The 23,197-nt window shown below is 39.1% G+C and overlaps 1 protein-coding gene across 5 annotated transcripts in view; it reads right to left on the bottom strand.

The window, feature by feature from the left end:
• RAB27A (RAB27A, member RAS oncogene family) overlaps positions 1–23,197 on the bottom strand; it is a 257,723-nt gene that overhangs the window by 89,902 nt on the left and 144,624 nt on the right. For all 5 annotated transcript variants that reach the window (XM_053717495.1, XM_053717493.1, XM_053717494.1 and 2 more), the window contains one exon: positions 499–584. In XM_053717495.1, the coding sequence (XP_053573470.1) occupies positions 499–584 (86 nt within the window). The remainder of the gene's footprint in view (positions 1–498; positions 585–23,197) is intronic.

Here is a 23,197-nt window from a genome sequence, read left to right on the forward strand (position 1 = left end):
ATATATATATATATATATATAAAAAGAGAGAGAGATGCACTCACTGACGAGGCCCACAGAAGGCCGAAACGATCGTCTGGGGTTGTTGCTTCCCTTGTTCAGAGAAGAATTGCCTGGTATTTCGGCGCTGGACTGTCATTGGGCAGGATCAGACTGATATGCTACAGGATATTTTTTCTCTGTGAAGGGGCATAGTGTGCTAAAAGAACCTGCACCCTGAGTTGCAAATATAAATGAACAGGCATGAACATATATATATACATACATACATACATACATACATACATTATATATATATATATATATATATATATATATATATATATATATATATATATATATACACACACACACACACATAAACACACGGTTTAAAGTTTTTTACTCAAAAATGTATGTAGTGCTTTATTTGCAGTGTTATAAACACATATATAGAAACATGTATCTTAATATAGTGCACAAAAAGATGACTTTGTACTTATTTATGTCTGTGCTTACCTTTCCTGCCCTGCAGTGTCCCATAGCTGCAAATGAACTCTCTGTCCTCTACCAGCAATGCCATCTGGGCCATTTGAACGATATACCTATAAAGAAAAATATAAGAAACAGATCAGTGGACTGCAGATTGTTAAACAAAACACCTTCAGCTCAGTGATTGCAAAGCGCCACAAATAAGAATTCAATTGTTACAGAGATAGTAGGCTTAAAACAAAATGCTCCATACAATAAAAATACAGTAATAATAATACTGCAATAGTAAATAACAGCAATTTATGCTCTCTCCTTTATTTCTACAAACTGTGGCTTCCTCTATCACTTACTGTGAACTTCAAATGAAACTTTTATGTTCCTTTAGGAATAAAAAAATAATTTAAAATGTACCCTTTTAGAGCTAAGCTGTTTCACACCCCTGTGCTAAAATGCTTTTTAACTGCTTGGGACACATTGCATCTACACACAAACTTTATTCTGTGAGGTACAAACACAAATTATAGCTCATTTGTTTGTTTTTATTGTTTTTTCAAGCAGACAAAGTATTTTTAAGAAAATAATATAGGACTTTATGCCTATAATCAATATTATTATTATCAATTACAAATTAAAAATCACTGTGCAGTACAGAAAATGAATAGGCATCAAATACCCAACATTTTTTATATATACTGTGTAAACACACACACATATATAAGACCAGAGGAGATAGACACAGCACTCACCGGATGCTAATCACCTGTGTGTGAGAGTGCTATAGCACCCAGGGCTGATCATGTTGCAGGGTCAAGGGATGTGTACCCAGTCCAGTCTGAGAGTGCAGTCCCCTTCCGTGTTATATATATATATACACATATACAGATACACTGTATATATACACACACACACACATTTTATATATATATATATATATATATATATATATATATATATATATATATATATATATATATAATGTGTGTGTGTATATATATATATATATATATATATATATATATACACACACTCACACATACACATATATACACACACACATACAGTTGTACTAATAAGTTTACATACCCTATTATATTATCAATCAACTGTGTTTACTCTTTTAAAATCATAATGGACAACAGAAACCACCCAAATGACCCTGATCAAAAGTTTACATACCCTGGTGATTTTGGCCTGATAACATGCACACAAGTTGACACAAAGGGGTTTGAATGGCTATGAAAAGGTAACCATCCTCACCTGTGATCAGTTTGCTTGTAATTAGTGTAATTAGTGTGTGTGTATAAAAGGTCAATGAGTTTCTGGACTCCAGACAGACCCTTGCATCTTTCATCCAGTGCTGCACTGACGTTTCTAGATTCATGGGGAAAGAAAAAGAATTGTCAAATGATCTGAGGGAAAAAGGTAGTTGAACTGTATAAAACAGGAAAGGGATATAAAAAGATATCCAAGGAATTGACAATGCAAATCAGCAGTGTTCAAACTCTAATCAAGAAGTGGAAAATGAGGCGTTCTGTTTGATAACATACTGCATTCATCTTGCCATCAATTCTGACCAAATTTCCTGTGCCTTTGTAGCTTACACATCCCCAAAACATCAGTGATCCACCTCTGTGTTTCACAGTAGGAATGGTGTACTTTTCATCATAGGCCTTGTTGACTCCTCTCCAAAATGTAGCATTTATGGTTGTGGCCAAAAAGCTCAATTTTGGTCTCATCACTCCAAATGACTTTGTGCCAGAAGGTTTAAGGCTTGTCTCTGTGCTGATTGGCGCATTGTAAGCAGGATACTTTGTGGCATTTGCGTAGTAATGGCTTTCTTCTGGCGACTCAACCATGCAGCCCATCTTTCTTCAAGTGACTCCTTGCTGTGCATCTTGAAACAGCCACACCACATGTCCTGTATTTCACCTGAAGTTATTTGTGGGTTTGTCTTTGCATCCCGAACAATTTTCCTGGCAGTTAGGGCTGAAATTTTAGTTGGTCTACCTGACCGTGGTTTGGTTTCAACAGAACGCCTCATTTTCCACTTCTTTATTAGAGTTTGAACACTGCCGATTTGCATTCTCAATTCCTTGGATATCTTTTTATATCCCTTTCCTGTTTTATACAGTTCAACTACCTTTTCCCGCAGATCCTTTGACAATTCTTTTGCTTTCCCCATGAATCCAGAATCATCAGTGCAGCACTGGATGAAAGATGCAAGGGTCTGTCAGGAGTCCAGAAACTCATTGAGCTTTTATACACGCACACTAATTACAAACAAAGAGATCACAGGTGAAGATGGTTACCTTTAATAGCCATTCAAACCCATTTGTGTCAACTTGTGTGCATGTTATCAGGCCAAAATCACCAGGGTATGTAAACCTTTGATCAGGGTCATTTGGGTAGTTTCTGTTGTCATTATGATTTAAAAAGAGTAAACACAGTTGATTGATAATAAATGGCTTCAGACAAACACTAAACATGAGTGAAAGAAAAGTTTTTGTGTTATCATTCATATTCTCTGAAAAATGGCCAAGAAATCATAAATTCTGCCAGGGTCCCTCTCAAAATTGTCATAAGTAACACCTAATACATTATTTTTAAAGCTTTGAAATGAAGACTTTAAATGCTGAACAGCATTATAAACCTAATAAAATAATCACACAACACAGAATATATAATTAAACTAAGTTAAATGAACAAAAAAAATTTGATAAACAGCATTATAAACCTAATAACAATCACAGAACACAGACATTATTTGCATTTTTCTGCAAACAGTTCTTTCTATGCATTCCAATCTGGACTGATTTATAGACAGGAAGATCTTGTTCCTTTGAAATCTGCTCGATAGCTCAGGTCTGGTTAAACCAATGAATTTCAGCTTGCTTGGCTTGCATATTTTTGCTGCAACACAAGAGGACAGCTCCACCTACTGGCTATTTTAATCAATGCACTGCTTCTCAATGCTTTTCAATAGCAGTCACATGACTGAAAAAAGGTTGTTATTCTGAAAAGGTGCAGGGCCACCTGTGTATATATATATATATATATATATATATATATATATATATATATATATATATACACACACACACACACACACACATTATATATATATATATATATATATATATATAAATATATATATATATATATATACATATACATATACACACACACATATACATACACGCACATATATATATATATATATATATATATATATATATATATATACACACACACAAGCAACTAGCATCCCTGTGTGTCCCGCTTTGCCTCTACCCAGAAATACCAGGTATGAATAATAATTTTGCCTTGGAATGAGCTTCACTAAGCAGCAACTCAAAAACCTCTCTCTTGCTAAATAGTTCTAATTAGAACGAAACAGCTGTCTAGAAGTGGTTTTGTTTTTGCTGCAATTACCCCAATAGGGAATTGCTGTGTTTTAACACAGTATCAAAAGAAAAAAGCCAGAGATGCTGCATATCTTGCACAGAATCCTCTGGTGCATTGGTAACAGTGTATTAGGGGTATTTCTGGGTAAAGGCAAGTGGGGATTCTAGCCTAGATGAGCTAATTGCCTGTGCAATAATTCTGCTGCTATACTTTTATGAAAACATAAATTATGCTTACCTGATAATTTTGTTTCCATCGAGGGGAGGAGAGTCCATGGCTTCATTCATTACTTGTGGGAATAAAGAACCTGGCCACCAGGAGGAGGCAAAGACACCCCAGCCAAAGGTTTAAATACCTCCCCCACCTCCCTCATCCCCCAGTCATTCTGCTGAGGGAAAAAGGAACAGAAGGAGAAATATCAGTGTATAAATAATGCCAGAAGAACAAAAAACTAAATTTAGGTCCGCCCACCAGAGCAACGGGCGGGGCCATGGACTCTCTTCCCCTCAATGGAAACAAAATTATCAGGTAAGCATAATTTATATTTTCCATCTAAAGGGGAGGAAAGTCCACGGCTTCATTCATTATTTGTTGGAACAAATACCCAAGCTCTAGAGGACACTGAATGAAAAATGGGAGGGCAAAAGAAGGCGGACCCTTATCTGAGGGCACCACAGTCTGTAAAACCTTTCTCCCAAAAACTGCTTCCGCCGAAGCAAAAACGTAGAATTTGTAACATTTTGAGAAAGTATGTAAGGAAGACCAGGTAGATGCCTTACAAATCTGCTCCATAGAGGCCTCATTCTTGAAGGCCCAAGAAGAAGCCACCACTCTTGTCGAATGAGTCGTGATCCTCTGAGGAGGCTTATGTCCCGCTGTCTCATAGGCTGAATCATGCTCCTCAACCAAAAGGACAAAGAAGTTGGAGGCTTTCTGTCCCTTGCGCTCCCCTGCATACACCACAAAGAGTGAACTAGATTGTCTGAAATCCTTTGTAGCCTGAAGATAAAACTTCAAGACTCGAACGTCCAAAATTATGAAGTAACTTCTCCTTAGGAGAAGAGGGGTTAGGAACCCAAAGAATGAACAACTATTTCCTGATTGATGTTACAGCTAGACACAGCCTTGGGAAGAAATACCAAACCAGTGCTAAGAACCGCATTATCAGCATAAAAAACCAAATAAGGAGGCTCAAATTGCAAGGCCGCCAACTCAGAGACTCGCGCCGAAGCAATGGCCAACACGCGTCAGGATAGAATATTAATGTCAATAGAATGTATAGGTTCAAACGGAACCCTCTGCAACACCTTCAGTACCATATTCTAGCTCCAGGGAAAAGCGAACTGTCTAAAAACAGGCCTGATTCTAGCCAGAGCCTGAACAAAAGAAGCTCAGCGAGCCTCTTGTGTACCAAAACAGATAATGCCGAAATTTGCCCCTTTAAGGAACTTGCGGCAAGCCCCTTTACCAACCCTTCCTGGACAAAGGACAGAATCCTGGATACCTTAATCTTGTGCCAAGGATATCCATGCTTCTCACACCAGGACAAGCAATCCTCCACACCTTGTGATAGATGCGACGAGCGACCGGCTTCCTGGCCTGAACTAGAGTAGAGTACCAATCACTCTCTCAGAAAACCCTCTCTTGGCCAAGACTAAGCGTTCAATCTCCATGCAGTCAGCCTCAGAGAATCTAGATTGTCCACACCTGGAATGTGGATTGCTGAGAGCGAGCAGTTGTGGGACTCTGCCCAATCCAATATCCGAGAAACCTCCCTCATTGCTAGACAGCTTCTCGTTGTTGTCCCCCCCTGGTGGTTGATGTAAGCCACCGAGGTAATGTTGTCTGTCTGGAATCTGATAAAGTTGAACGACCTCTCAAGACCATTTTCCCTGTGCCATCCTGGCACCTCAAACAGCCCCCCATCCTGCCAGACTCGCAACCGTGGTCACAATCTCCCAGGACGGTCTCAGGAAGGATGTCCCTTGGGACAGTTGTTCCAGATCGATTCACCAAGAGAGGGAGTCCCTCGTCCGATCGTCCAAAGAAATTTGTTGGGTTAGGTCTGTATGATCACCGTTCCACTGTCTCAACATGCACAACTGAAGAGGTCTGAGGTGGAACCTGGTTAATGGAATGACATTGATGCTGGACACCATGAGCCCGATCACCTCCATACTCTGAGCCACCGAGGGACTGGAGGAGGACTGAAGGGCAAGACAGATGGACGCAATCTTCCTGCGTCAATGATCTGTGAGAAATATCCTCATGGATATTGAATCTATTATCGTTCCCAGGAGCTCCACCCTGTTTCTGGGAATCAGGGAGCTCTTTCCTGAGTTTATCTTCCAACCGTGGGATTGGAGCAAAAGAAGAAGAGCCCTCGAGTGATCCTCTGCAAGACTGAAGAACGACGCCTGGACTAGGATGTCGTCCAGATAGGGCGCCACAGCAATGCCTCTGGATCTGGCCACTGCAAGTAGCACCCCAAGAACCTTTGTGAAGACTCTCAGGGCCATCGCCAGAACAAAAAAAAAGGGCCACAAACTGGTGGTCCAGGAATGCAAGTCTCAGGAACCTGAAGTGGTCCCTGTGGATTGGCACATGAAGTTAGGCATCCTTCAAGTCTAATGTCGTCATGAAATGACCCTCTTGAAGTAGGGGCAGAATAGATCTGATCGTTTCCATTTTGAACAATGGAACAGCCAGAAATTTGTTTAAACATTTTAGGTCTAGAATCGTGCCCTCCTTCGTTGGGACCACGAAAAGGTTTGAATAGTACCCTAGACCCTTTTCTGCTTGGGGTACTGGTACAATTACTCTGAGAGAAGAGAGATCCCTCACACATTCTAGAAAGGCGTCTCTCTTTTCTGGTCTGGAAGACAGGTTTGACAGGAGGAATCAGCCCTTGGGCGGACAAGATCTGAACCCTATCCTCTATCCTTGGGTGATGACCTCCAGAACCCATGGGTCCTGAACATCCTGCAACTAGGCTTCTAAAAAGAGAGATAATCTGCCCCCTACTTGGTCCGGAGACCGGTCGGGGGCCGTCCCTTAATGCCAACTTTGTTTTGGCGGGCTTCTTGTTCTGCTTGGACTTATTCCAAGACTGAGCTGGTTTCCAAGTGCCCTTGGACTGACCTGCTTTTGCGGCGGGCTGTTGGGCCTTTTCTGCATGAAAGGGACCATTACTGCAGAGAATCTTCTTGCCTACCTACAAGATTTGTCTAAAGCACTTAAAGGTCATCTTACTCAACCCCACTGGCTCTGGATAGATACCACAGGGCACTGAGACCTAGGCCTAAGGAGGGCCTACCACCTAGGGATGTAATCATAAAATTTCAAGATTACCAACAAAAGAAAGATATTATGAAGCAGGCCAGGACATCCTCACCATTGCGCTTCCGAGAATCTGTACTCTTGATTTATGCTGACCTTTTAATAAGAACCCTGCAAAGAAGAAGGGAATTTGCCCCACTGTGCAAATAAATCACAACATCTCATACAGATGGGGCTTCCCTTGCCATATACAACTGTCATGGGAAGGTCAAAGGAAAACATGTATGGACCCAGGAGCCATCGAGGACTTCTGCAAAGAATTGAACCTTGCACCTCCAGCCAGCAACCAGCTACCCTCAACTACCACCAAACAGCTGAATAATCTTCCTTCCACAACTCCTAAACCTCAAAGGAGTACCTTGGCAAACTGAAGTATCCAAGAGACAGAAAAAGAACACAACCTCAATGATAGAAAATGGGTGAGACCAATACAATGTTCTTGTGTTATTTGTCTTTTACCTGACTTTCAGGGGATTTCATTCTTAATCTTATAATGTTATCAGTATTATTGCTTGACAATGTTCTTGTACTATGCCTTTTTTAGATAAATTGCCTTTGTGCCTTCACAGATTCACTATCTACCAAAATCTGGGGCACCAGTGGGCCCCTGCAAAAACTTTACGCTAACAGTATTAGCCGTAACACTAGGTTACGAATTTCGTATCCATTAACCCCTCTTGCTACCACAAGCAGGGATTACCTGTTAGTTTACCACTTGTTTAAAATGTTTCATTTATTATTTTGTTTATTGTTATACTGTTATACCATGCACTGTTTTTCCATGTAATGTTTTCCCATGAAGCATTCAGATTGTGTCACACCTCTCACCAGGGATCTCCCGCACTTACCTTATAAAACATTGACATAATGGCTCAAATGAACCCCGACCAGTTATTTTCTACACTCACTATTAATACCAAAAGTCTAAATTCTCCCTTTAAAAGATCTAAAGCGTTTCATGATCTACATCATAAGAATAGCAGCATCTTGTTTTTACAGGAAACCCATTTTAAGCAGGGCAATGAACCTAAATATTTCTCATCTCACTACCAAATTCACCTTCATAGCAGTAACCATAAAAAAAAAAAAAAAGTTTAATGGAGTTAGCATACTCCTCCACAAATCAGTTTCATTTGAACTTCTACACAAAGACCAAGATGAGGAGGGTAGATACTTGGGATTACATGGTATCCTATATGGGAAACCAATTACGCTAGTAAATATCTACACTCCAAATGCGAATCAGGCCTTGTTCTTTCAACGCACTACCAACTCCATACTTATGTATTTTAAGGGTCCACTTATACTGGCAGGAGACCTCAACCTCCCGCTGGACCCAAAACTGGACAGTACCAAAAAAAAAAAAAAAAAAAAAAAAAACTTAAAACTTCCGGGCACTACACTACACTCGCTATGGAATAACTTATCGCTACTTACCCTACACGACACATGGCGGCATTTACATCCACAGAAATATGATTACACATTTTTTTCTAACCCAAACAAATCCTATTCCAGAATTGATTATATTATGGCTGATAATCTGTCATTATTGAATCTACTCCATTCTAGTATTATCCCCATTAGCTGGTTAGACCATTCAGCCGTTAGCAGTTCCTTTTTCTGGCCCTCAATCCATATACATCCCTTCCAATGTAGGTTCGATGAATCACTGCTGTCAGACCCCCTGGTATCACTGGATGTAAGAAAGGCTCTACAGGAATACTTCTCCATTAACTCCCCTGGTGCCTCCTCACCAATTATTACTTGGGAAGCCCATAAATGTGACATCAGAGGCATCTTAATGAAGCACAAAGCCATCAAAAACAAACAAGACAGAAATACCTCACACTCACACAAGAAATAAACAAATTAGACTACTCACACAAAAGACACCCTATGGACTTAGACATTCAAAATAAACTAAATCTGTCCAGACAACAACTTAATGACCTCCTACACATTAAATCTCAAAACACAGCATTCCTCCTACGCCAAAAATATTTTATATAAGGGAACAAACCGGGTAAGTTACTGGCTAGAGCTCTTAAGAGTAAACAATCCTTGTCATATATACATTCATTAACAACTAACAAATCCACAAAGACTACAAACTCCAAAACAATAGCCAATGAGTTTTGTAATTACTACATTAAACTATATAACCTATTCCCTTCCCGATCCACTGAGGACCACATTCAGACATGCAATAAATATTTGGACCAGCTCCAACTCCACCAGATCCACCCTGAACACCTTCAACTTTTAAGCCAAGCCATTACCCCTCAGGAACTAGATGATGCTATTAAGTCCCTTAAACAAGGGAAAAGCCCTGGACCAGATGGCTGCAGTAACTTTTATTATAAAACATATAAACAAACTCTCTCTCCCCACCTCTTAAATCTCTTCAACTTCATAGCCCAGAGCAACCATTCCCACCAAGCATGTTAGAGGCACTTATCACAGTCCTGCCCAAACTGGGCAAATTAACAGACTCCCCATCCAACTTTAGACCCATCTCTTTGTTAAACGCGGACCTCAAAATTTATTCCAAGATCCTAGCCAACCAACTGAACCTAATTCACAATGACTAAACAGGGTTCGTACCGCAAAAAGAAGCCAAGGACAACAAAGTAAAGGCATTACATTTACTCCAATATTCCCACCGACTGAAAATCCCGACTATATTCATTTCCACAGATGCCGAAAAGGCGTTTGACCGGATGGACTGGACATTTTTTACATGCACCCTCCACAAATTTGGCCTGCCCAAAGAATTCATATCCAAAATTACCATCCTATACACTGTGCCCTCAGCTAAAATCAAGGTGAATGGCCTATTGTCTGATTCCTTCCCAATTCGAAATGGAACCCGTCAGGGATGTCCTCTTTCACCCTTGCTATTTGTTCTCTCTATGAAGTTTCTAGCTACCATTTTACGCTCCTCAAAACCAGTAGAAGGCATAAAAATCAAGACTTCAGAATATAAATTGGCTCTGTTTGCCGATGATCTCCTTATGATGCTCACAAATCCTGTGAGCTCCCTTACAGCTGCCCACTCAATTCTTAAAGAGTACGGTGCTGTGTCCAATTTCTCCATCAACTTTGAGAAGTGAGACATCCTCCCAGTTAACATCACCCAGGCAGATCTAGCGATCTAGCATCTCTCCAATATATAGCCCCATTTACACTACATACTCAATCCATCAAATACTTAGGCATACACTTATCTCCAACTCAAGCAGAGTTAATCAAATTGAACTACGACACACTAACCTCGAATATACTTTTAAACATTACGAATTGGTCCCCTAAATCTATATCCTGGCTGGGTAGAATTGGGGCAGCTAAAATGACATTACTCCCCAAAATCTTATATGTTTTACAGACCGTCGCCATCCCTCTCCCAAAATCTATGATTCCAAAGCTCCAATCAATCACAAATGCCTACATTTGGAAAACTAAGCCACCTAGGATTGCCAAATCAATCCTATACAGAAACCCTATACAGAAACCCAACCCCTTGTTATAAATGGAAAGAAAAATTCTGAAAATGTATGGCCCATAATGTTGGGAACCTTATATGTTTATTTGCCAGAAGAGCCCTATAATCAGTACTTTATTGAACTTTATAATGACTCACTTCTATGTGCTGCAAATGGACTCCATATCCCACATGAGGGCAATAATTCTGTTCCTAATTTTGTTTTTGTTTACTGCATTTTATTTTCTCTCTCTCTCTGAGATATGTATGTTTCAAGTAAAAATAAACAATTTTTCTTTAAAAAAAATAATGAGTCTGGATGGTTTCACAGAAAGAGTCTCCCTGCATCTCCAGACTCTAACTTTCACCCAAGTTCTCACTGAGAGGCTGACAGGATTACTTAAAACTCCAGTTTCATTCCGAAGAGTACTACCCTCCATAAGAGACTACTCCGAATCTTCCAACACTTCTCTGTCACCTCCTGTAATGAAAGGCAAAGAATGACTAGGGGATGAGTGAGGTGGGGGAGGTATTTAAGAATTTGACTGGGGTGTCTTTGCCTCCTCCCTTGTGACAAGGTTCATTATTCTCACAAGTAATGAATGAAGCCGTGGACTCTCCTCCCCTTTAGATAGAAATTAAGGATTTTAATCTCATGCTTTTATATATATATATATATATATATATATATATATATATATATATATATATATATATATATATATATATATATATATATATATATATATACACACACAAACGCATCTCATTATTTTACTGCTCATTATTTTACTGCTCTTGAGAAAGACGTGATATCGTTGAAATGCGTAGAGCTTTTTGATTATGAGCTTTTATCTATCTGTCCATAGTGACACTTTTAAATAAATTTGTATTTTATACGAATATTGTTTGCTGCCTTTTGGATTTTCTCTACTATATCAGCGGGAGCGCTGCACAAGGAGCCGGATTCCGATTTTATCGGAGTAAGTATACTGCACATTTTATATCAGTATTATACCGTATTTTTGAGTACGTTATTCTGTATCTACAGCCACATTGGATTTGACAATCTTCACACATCACACAGATTAACTGATAAGAGGAAGCTGGACTCTGAACTTTTTCAGACCCTTTCATTCTCAGGCAATTCCGGAACACTGAAAAACACCTGCGCCTCTATACTACATACAACCACATATATACACACACACACACACACAGTATATATTGTGTGGAAAACTATTCCCAGAGGTTATTAAACAACAAAACTGTCCTGAGATGTAGCCCAATAGGCTCACAGACAGTCACTGCTTATAAAGTGTACACATTCTCCCCTGTCTGGGGATTGGATTATGGGATATTCAAAGAGCCGGGCATGCCATCATTTATTTCTCACTGTTGAAGAAATGAGGGAGCTATTGTGTTTCTGAGGCACCCTGTGTGTTATAATATCTCTCTTTCAGAAGTGGTGTGTCCGAGTGTATTGGAAGAGTAATCCACGGATCCCCGTATCAGATATTAGCATCATACCTGACCCATCCTTAGACAGTCCGTGACAATCCTCTTAAAAAGCACACAGCTTCAACGGGAAAACACACTCACCAAAAAGATGAAGTTCCTTTAAGTAATGGGACAAACACAGGAGCCGAATTAGCTACCACCTCAAAGTTGTTCCAAACGCTAATAGACATGGGGGTGCAGCTGCAACCCTCCCTCTTCAGTAGAACTCCGCTACGCATGTTTCACCCGCACTGTAAACTTTTACTTGGGCTTCATCTGACCTGTATAATCCATGATGATTGGTCAAACCTTTTATTCACGTCATCCCTTATGACGTATGTGGGTGAAATAACTTTATTTAAATACATTATTGCAGCGGTATTTTGCAACTAAATTGTCATCAATAATCAAAGTGCAAATCTTTAGTATTAATGACGTGTAATGTTTCTCTAATCGGATTTAAACAGTAATAATTAAATATTATTACCTATAGTATACATTATATGATAGTAATGGCAGGCTTCAATACACATAGATACATACATACATATAGATACATATATATATATATATATATACACACATATAGATACATATATATATATATATACACACACATACACACACACACACACACACACTTTAGGAATAAGCACTCTTCTGCCATCAGTGAAAAATATTCTTTATTTGATAGTGACATTTCAGGACCAAATGTTGTCCCTTCCTCTGACAAACAACTAGTGAGCAAACAAAACTTTTAAAGGCCTGTGTGCCCCTCCCCTCAAATCAGCTGCCAATCGAGGCTGTCCGTGTGTAAAAGTAATATGATCGATCATTAACAACACCTGTTCATTGAAAATTAAAATGTGCACAAGTGTAAAAATTTTAAAGAAATGTATACATTATGTTCATCTCCTATAGTCTGTTCAATCCAATATCCGGGTGGGCTATCGTACAAAAGAACAAAACACAAAAGTTTCAAAACTAATGGTATGTTTAATATAACCGGCTAAGCGTCATCAGTGAGGCGTGGTAGGCAGTGTCTAATTCCTGATGTAGATTGGCTAACGGAACGAACATACAGACCACAACAATGCAACTTATTGGTTAATGTGATCGATACTGAACCAATCAATGTTCTTTGTTATCTACACACCCCACAGAAACAATGGCGACTTGAACCAAAGAGTCAAAGAGGCGGGGCTTGTGTGTGTTACAAATAATAACGCATCATCTTGAAGCCTGTGGCACTGGAGCTCTCTGAGTTTTACATGTAAAAATAGCATACAAAAACAATATACAACAACGAGCCCCCTTAGAGCCACACACAGAAGCACCGCCGCAATATCAGATATACACCTCCCGACTTCTATTTAACACAACCCGACTCACCCACCAATCATGGCTCAATATCACTAACGAGCCTCCAATCCGAATGATAACAGCAAAATCCATGTGTGGAGCGTAGATAGTTACTTGCAATGCCAGCTGGTAAGGTAATATACTTAATGACAAAAAACATGAACCTTAATCTTTATCTGAGACCTATGGTGACAATATGTGGAGATAATCCCTAATTGCAAAAGGAATTAATAAAATGTTTCAAAACCAAAGTGACACTTCTGTGTTTCCAATACAAATGTCAAACCAGTAAAAAATTTGTGTGAAACCTATTTTACAACCCTATAGCAATAAAGTTATTAAGTGTTATCAATACTATAGACTACCAAGTGTGGCGGTATTATAATCACATAGGGCATTAATGAATGTTGTAACAATAGTTAGGTGAAAAGAGTGTAATCCATAAGATCCAACTACTATAAATGTCAAAATACATAACCGTTATGTATTATCGTGTGTCTTACCCTAAAGAATAATAACGCATAATCAACAAATGCCAATATAAACCAAGTATTACTAGGACCTAAGGCATCCCCACACCTACCTCCCCTGAGGTAATAGACGGATCAGGCCCGGAGCTTGAACATTTGAGAAAAAACAATTTAAAACAATTTAAAAATAAGTTAAAAAAAAGATGTGTATCCCAAGATAAGTCACAAATAACGTAAAAAGTTTAGCAAAGAAATACAAAAATAACAAAACATGACTGAGGAACCTATAACCTTAAGCCAATACTGAATGTTGTGATCCAATTTTGTGGCTTTTAGTGTAAATACAGCGTCTGAATAGTGACAAATGGAAAATATTCTATCTTTAACGTCTGTTTGAAAGAATCTCCACTGGAGCAAAATGAACAACCGTCATAACAATTGTTAAAGAACCTCCAGAATCTGATATCTTTAACAGAATTCATTGACTCTCAATGAATGTAAAAATGGTGAAAAATCCACAGGGGGATTCCCCCCTGGACATTAATCAGAATGATGGAAGTGAACTCTCATAGATAGCACTGCCACCCAGTATGTACATTTAAGTCTATGGGTGTTAATGTCCCAAGTTCATAGATCCATCTGGCTTCCATCTGTAGAAAAATCTTAGCTCTGTTCCCACCTCTCCTAAGGTTTGGTACCTGGTCTATAATCCAGAATCTTAACTCAGTCACTGTGTGACCAGCCTCCAAGAAATGTCGGGCCACTGGTTGATCAGATTTTCTTTTAGAAATGGCTGCTCAGATACTAGATCTATGATTGGCCATTCTTGATCTTGCATCATCAGTAGTTTTACCTGTGTAAATTTTGCCACAAGGGCAACTTAGTAAATAGATGATATGTTGAGTGGTGCATGTCAAAAATAATTTAATTTCATACTTCTTTTTTCGATCAGGATGGTGAAAATGTGTGCCATTCAGCATGCTATTACAGGTCACACAACTAGTACATCTAAAGCATCCTTTTCTTCTTCTTCAACCAGCTGTTCTGGGGAATATCGGGGGTGATGTCTGTTTTCATTAGAGCGTCTCTTAGGCTCCTACTCCTCTTATATGCAATGCATGGTGCATCCCATCCTTTGAAGGGTAGTGTCAATTCAGCCTCCAAAAGTTTCCATTCTTCCTTTATCGCTTTGGTGATCAAATGGCTGTCAGGTGTATAGGTTGTTACAACCGTCAGTTGTTGATTTCTCGTCTCCTTATTGGACACTGTTGGTTTTGTTGCAAAAGTTAGCATCTCAGCTAAGTTTCTCTTCCTGTAACTCCTTTCAAGGAACCTTTGTGCCATCTCATCCAACCGTTTGTTACAAGTATCTTCATTGGTATTATGACTGATGACTCTTTGAAATTGTGCTTTTGGGATGTTACGGACCAAAGATGGAATGTTACAGAAGGAAGCCAGATGGATCTATAAACTTGAGACATTAACAACCAGAGGCTTAAATGTACATACTGGGTGGCAGTGCTGTCTATGAGAGTTCACTTCCATCATTCTGATTAATGTCCAGGGGGGCATCCCCCTGTAGATTTTTCACCATTTTTACATTCATTGAGAGTCCATGAATTCCGTTAAAGATATCAGATTCTGGAGGTTCTTTAACAATTGTTATAACGGTTGTTCATTTTGCTCCAGTGGAGATTCTTTCAAACAGATGTGAAAGATAGAACATTTTCCATTTGTCACTATTCAGATGCTGTATTTACACTAATAGCCTCAAAATTGGAACAACATATTCGGTATTGGCTTACGGTTATAGGTTCCTCAGTCACGTTTTGATATTTTTGTATTTTTTTGCTAAACTTTTTACTTTATTTGTGACTTAACTTGGGATACGCATCTTTTTTAACTTGTTTTTAAATTGTTTTAATTAGTTTTTTATCAAATATTCAAGCTCTGAGCCTGATCTGTCCATTATCTCAGGGGAGGTAGGTGTGGGGATGCCTTAGATCCTAATAATACTTGGTTTATATCGGTATTTGTTGAATATGCGTTATTATTCTTTAGGGTAAGACACACGATAATACATAACGGTTATGTATTTTGACATTTATAGTAGTTAGATCTTATGGATTACACTCTTTTCACCTAACTATTGTTACAACATTCATTAATGCACATTCGCCTAGATTTAGAGTTCTGCGTTAGGGGTCCTAACGCTGCTTTTTAGCGCCCGCTGGTATTTAGAGTCAGTCAGGAAAGGGTCTACCGCTCACTTTCCAGCCGCGACTTTTCCATACCGCAGATCCCCTTACGCCAATTGCGTATCCTATCTTTTCAATGGGATCTTCCTAACGCCGGTATTTAGAGTCTTGGCTGAAGTGAGCGGTAGACCCTCTACTAACAAGACTCCAGCCGCAGAAAAAAGTCAGGAGTTAAGGGCTTTCTGGGATAACGCCGGTTTATAAAGCTCTTAACTACTGTGCTCTAAAATACACTAGCACCCATAAACTACCTATGTACCCCTAAACCGAGGTCCCCCCACATCGCCGCCACTCTAATAATTTTTTTTAACCACTAATCTACCGACCGCACACCGCTGCCACCTACATTATCCCTATGAACCCCTAATCTGCTGCCCCTAACATCACCGACACCTACATAATATTTATTAACCCCTAATCTGCCCCCCCCCAATGTTGCCGCTACCTTACCTACACTTATTAACCCCTAATCTGCCGACCGGACCTCGCCGCCACTATAATAAATGTATTAACCCCTAAACCGCTGCACTCCCGCCTCGCAAACCCTATAATAAATAGTATTAGCCCCTAATCTGCCCTCCCTAACATCTGCAACACCTAACTTCAAGTATTAACCCCTAATCTGCCGACCGGACCTCGCAGCTACTCTAATAAATGTATTAACCACTAAAGCTAAGTCTAACCCTAACACCCCCTAAATTAAATATAATTTTATTCTAACAAAATAAATTATTTCTGTTCCGATCAGCCAATAGAATGTGAGCTCAATCTGATTGGCTGATTGGATCAGCCAATCCGATTGAACTTGAATCTGATTGGCTGATTCAATCAGCCAATCAGATTTTTCCTACCTTAATTCAGCCAATCGGAATTCGAGGGACGCCATCTTGGATGACATCATTTAAAGGAACCTTCATTCGGTGTTAGGACGGCGGAAGAAGAGGATGGATCCGTGCCGGCTGCTTCAAGATGGACCCGCTCCGCTCCGGATGGAAGAAGATAGAAGATGCCGCCTGGATGAAAACTTCGGACCCTCTGGAGGACCTCTTCTGGCCGGATAGGATCAAGACTTCGGACCCTCTTCTGGACGGATCGGATGGTACTCGGCTGGGTGAAGACAAGGTAGGAAGATCTTCAGGGGCTTAGTGTTAGGTTTTTTAAGGGGGGTTTGGGTGGGTTAGATTAGGGGTATGTGGGTGCTGGGTTGTAATGTTGGGGGTGGTATTGTATGTTTTTTTTACAGGCAAAAGAGCTGATTTCTTTGGGGCATGCCCCGCAAAAAGCCCTTTAAAGGGTTGGTAAGGTAATAGAGCTGATAACTTTTTATTTTAGAATAGGGTAGGGCATTTGTTTATTTTGGGGGGCTTTGTTATTTTTTTAGGGGGCTTAGAGTAGGTGTAATTAGTTTAAAATTCTAGTAATCTTTTTTTTTGTAATTTAGCTTAGTTGATTTAATTGTAGGTAGTTTAGTTAATTAATGTATTGATAGTGTAGTGTTAGGTTTAATTGTAACTTAGGTTAGGATTTATTTTACAGGTAATTTTGTAATTATTTTAACTAGGTAGCTATTAAATAGTAAATAACTAATAGCTATTGTACCTAGTTAAAATAAATACAAAGTTGCCTGTAAAATAAATATACAACCTAAAATAGCTACAATGTAATTATTATTTATATTGTAGCTATATTAGGGTTTATTTTACAGGTAAGTATTTAGCTTTAAATAGGATTAAATTTTTTAATAAGAAATAATTTATTTAGTTAAAATAAAATTAGATTTAACTTAGGGGGGTGTTAGGGTTAGGGTTAGACTTAGCTTTAGGGGTTAATACATTTATTAGAGTAGCAGCGAGGGGTTAATATTTGAAGTTAGGTGTCGCAGATGTTAGGGAGGGCAGATTAGGGGTTAATACTATTTATTATAGGGTTTGCGAGGCGGGAGTGCGGCGGTTTAGGGGTTAATACATTTATTATAGTGTCGTCGAGGTCCGGTCGGCAGATTAGGGGTTAATAAGTGTAGGTAAGGTAGCGGCGATGTTGTGGGGTACATAGGTATAATGTAGGTTGCGGCGGTATCCGGAGCAGCAGATTAGGGGTTAATAATAAAATGCAGGGGTCAGCGATAGCGGTGGCGGCAGATTAGGGGTTAATAAGTGTAAGGTTAGGGGTGTTTAGACTCGGGGTACATGTTAGAGTGTTAAGTGCAGACTTAGAAACTGTGGGGCTGCGTTAGGAGTTGAACGCTGCTTTTTTGCAGGTGTTAGGTTTTTTTACAGCCCAAACTGCCCCATTGTTTCCTATGGGGGAATCGTGCATGAGCACATTTTTCCAGCTAGCTGCTACCGTAAGCAACGCTGGTATTAAGAGTTGAAGTGGCGGTAAATACACCTGTACGCTCCCTTTTTGGAGCCTAACGCAGCCCTTCAGAGAACTCAATACCAGCGTTATTTAAAAGGTTCGGGGGGAAAAAACATGCGTAGCTAACGCACCCCTTTGGCCGCAAAACTCTAAATCTAGCCGTATGTGATTATAATACCACCACACTTGGTAGTCTATAGGGTTGTAAAATAGGTTTCACACTCATTTTTTACTGGTTTGACAGGTAGATATATTGGAAACACAGAAAGAAAAAAAAGTGTCACTTTGGTTTTTAAACATTTTATTAATTCCTTTTACAATTAGGGATCATCTCCACATATTGTCACCATAGGTCTCAGATGAAGATTAAAGGTTCATGTTTTTTGTCATTAAGTATATTACCTTACAAGCTGGCATTGCAAGTAACTATCTACGCTCCACACATGGATTTTGCTGTTATCATCCGGATTGGAGGCTCGTTAGTGATATTGAGCCATGATTGGTGGGTGAGTCGGGTTGTGTTATATACAAGAGTCGGGAGGTGTATATCTGATATTACGGCGGTGCCTCTGTGTGTGGATCTAAGGGGGTTGCTCATTGTTGTATGTTGTTTTTGTATGCTGTATTTACATGTACAGCTCAGAGAGCTCCAGTGCCACAGGCTTCAAGATGATGCGTAACACACACACACAAGCCCCGCCTCTTTGATTACGCTTTGGTTCAAGTCACCATATGGTTTCTGTGGGGTCTGTAGATAAAGAGCATTGATTGGTTCAGTATCGATCACATTAACCATTAAGTTGCATTGTTGTGGTAGGTATGTTCGTTCTGTTAGCCAATATACATCAGGAATTAGACACTGCCTACCACGCCTCACTGATGACATTTAGGCGGTTATATTACACATACCATTAGTTTCGAAACTTTTGTGTTTTGTTCTTTTGTACGATAGCCCACCCGGATATTGGATTGATCAGACTATAGGAGATGAACATAATGTACACATTTCTTCACAATTTTTTATATACATATACACACACATACATACATATACACATAAACGACTCATAGATCTATACAGTTCATCAGAGTCATTTATGTGTATGTATATATATATATATATATATATATATATATATATATATATATATATATATATATATATATATATATATATATATATATATATACACACACACACACACACACACACACATACATACATACTGTATCATTATGTGTATTGAAGCCTGCCATTACTATCATTTAGTATACTATAGGTAATATTTAACTTGCTGACTCCTCTATACTTTTATCTTTTGTCTTCCACTTTTTTGCTGAGCTTGTGGACATTTTATATTATTGTGAATAATAAAGGACCTTTTAATTTTCTACTATTCCCAAGCCGGGGCTCCTATTCTTTTGTTTGTTGAGTTGCAGCTGCACCCCCACGTCTATTGGCATTTGGAACGACTTTGAGGTGGTAGCTATTCAGCCCCTGTGTTTGCCCCATTACTTAAAGGAACTTCATCTTTCTGGTGAGTGTGTTTTCCCGTTGAAGCTGTGTACTTTTTAAGAGGATCGTCACAGACTGTCTAAGGATGGGTCAGGTATGATGTTAATATCTGATACGGGGATCCGTGGATTACTCTTCCAATACACTGGGACAAACCACTTCTGAGAGAGAGATATTATAACACACAGGGTGCCTCAGAAACACAATAGCTCCCTCATTTCTTCAACAATGAAAAATAAATTATGACATGCCAGGCTCTTTGAATATCCCATAAGCCAATCCCAGACAGGGGAGAATGTGTACACTTTATAAGCAGTGACTGTCTGTGAGCCTATTGGGGTACATCTCAGGACAGTTTCTTTCATGTAATTGGCAAGAGTCCATGAGCTAGTGACGTATGGGATATGCAATCCTACCAGGAGGGGCAAAGTTTCCCAAACCTCAAAATGCCTATAAATACACCCCTCACCACACCCACAATTCAGTTTTACAAACTTTGCCTCCTATGGAGGTGGTGAAGTAAGTTTGTGCTAAGATTTCTACGTTGATATGCGCTTCTCAGCTTTTTTTAAGCCTGATTCCTCTCAGAGTACAGCGAATGTCAGAGGGACGTGAAGAGAGTATCACTTATTGAATACGATGATTTCCCTAACGGGGGTTTATTTCATGGGTTCTCTGTTATCGGTTTTGGAGAGATTCATCTCCTACCTCCCTTTTCAGATCGACGATATACTCTCAATTTACCATTACCTCTACTGATAACTGTTTCAGTACTGGTTTGGCTATATGCTATATGTGGATGGGTGTCTTTTGGTAAGTATGTTTCTTATTACTTAAGACACCTCAGCTATGGTTTGGCACTTTATGCATTTATATAAAGTTCTAAATATATGTATTGTACTTATATTTGCCATGAGTCAGGTTCATGTATTTCCTTCAGCAGACTGTCAGTTTCATATTTGGGGAATATAAAAAAAATTAAAGAAATGTTTTTTCTTACCTGGGGTTTAGTCTTTTTTTCAATTGACTACTTCTTGCAAATTGCGGGCGGTATTAGGCCCGCGGGTGCACCAAATGCTAAACTTTATTGCGTCATTCTTGGCTGGAGGATAATATTTTTTACGTCTATGACGCAACTTCGTAATTTCGGGCGTCATAGTTGACACCGAAGCCTTACACACGGTTGTATCATTAGTGACGCGAGCGTGTCATTTACGGTTATTATTGGCGCCAAAAAAGTTTTCAGTTATATTGTGCGTCATACTTGGCGCCAAACGTTTTCATTATTTCAATACCCCATTGATGTTTGCCTCTTTCTCTATCTGTCACATCTAGGTGTTTGAAGTGTGCCTATACCTTTAAGGGGCGGTTTATACATTCAGCACTCCACTATTTAAACCAGCTATGCATATCACTCATTGCTTGGTATTTCCCTCTCCAAGCTTCCTGTACCGGTATTCCTGTTGCTTCTCAGAACGGACTCTGCCTTCTCTCCTGCACTTCGTCTCTGCCGGATCTCAAAGATTCATCCGTGGTGACGTCACACGCCGAAAACGGACTGTTCCTCACACGCTGTCTTGCTTAAGACCTGTCAGTACTGCCACAGATTCTCCTACAGGTTCAGACTTCTCTGTATCACAGTAAGCTTACGTTATCTCTTATATCTATAACGTTATATTGCCTAAGTATACTTTATTCTTACCTCATTGTATATCATAACTTTTGGTGTATATCATTCAGTACCTCTGAAACCTAGTATCCTCTGGTATCATCAGAGCCTGCTGATTGAAGCACACCTATATAAACAGTAGTGCTGGTATTACCATTATTTGCCAAGAATCAATGCAAATAGTTGATATCAGTAATACAACATTCCTATCTGTACTCCTTATATGTTACTTAACCACAGTTGGGTTCAAACATGAATATATATTCCCCTGTCTTGTAGGGATTAAACAGAAAGAGATTACAAGCTGTCACACTATCAGAGGGCTATGCTATTTGCATTTTTTCCCATTCCTGAAACTGTCATATAAGGAAATTGATAATTTTGCTTTATATGTTGTTTTTTCTTTTACATTTTGCAAGATGTCTCAATCTGATCCTGCCTCAGAAGTTTCTGCTGGAACATTTCTTCCTGACATCGGTTCTACCAAAGTGCATTTGTTGTAAAATTGTGGAAATTATTTTGCCGAATGTCATTTGTAATAGTTGTCATGATAAACTTTTACATGCAGATAGTGTGTCCATCAGTAATAGTACATTGCCAGTTGCATTTCCTTCAACTTCTAATGTACATGATATACCTTTGAATTTTAAAGAATTTGTTTCTGATTCTATCCAGAAGGCTTTGTCTGCATTTCCACCTTCTAATAAACGTAAAGGTCTTTTAAAACTTCTCATTCAGTTGATGAAATTTCAAATGACCAACAACATAATAATTTATCCTCTTCTGATGAGGATCTATCTGATACAGAAGATCCTTCCTCAGACATTGACACTGACAAATCTACTTATTTATTTTAAATAGAGTATATGCGTTCTTTATTAAAAGAAGTGTTAATTACTTTGGATATTGAGGTAACCAGTCCTCTTGACGTTCAGTCTAATAAACTTTTAAATGCTGCTTTTAAACCTCCTGTGGTTTCTCCAGGGGTTTTTCCTATTCCTGAGGCTATTTCTAATATGATTTCTAAGGAATGGAATAAGCCAGGTACTTCTTTTATTCCTTCTTCAAGGTTTATAGAATTTTCTGGTAAAGGATACAATTTTTTAGAGTTTTGGGAAAAAATCCCCAAAGTTGATGGGGCTATTTCTACTCTTGCTAAACGTTCCACTATTCCTATGGAAGATAGTACTTCCTTTAAGGATCCTTTAGATAGGACGCTTGAATCCTATCTAAGGAAGGCCTATTTATAGTCAGGTCATCTTCTCAGACCTGCAATTTCTTTGGCTGCATCAACTTTCTGGTTGGAGAATTTAGCGCAACAAGAATTCGATTCTGACATATCTAGCATTATTCGCTTACTGCAAT

Source organism: Bombina bombina, chromosome 6, assembly GCF_027579735.1.
Source record: "Bombina bombina isolate aBomBom1 chromosome 6, aBomBom1.pri, whole genome shotgun sequence".
Classification (NCBI taxonomy): Eukaryota; Metazoa; Chordata; class Amphibia; order Anura; family Bombinatoridae; genus Bombina; species Bombina bombina.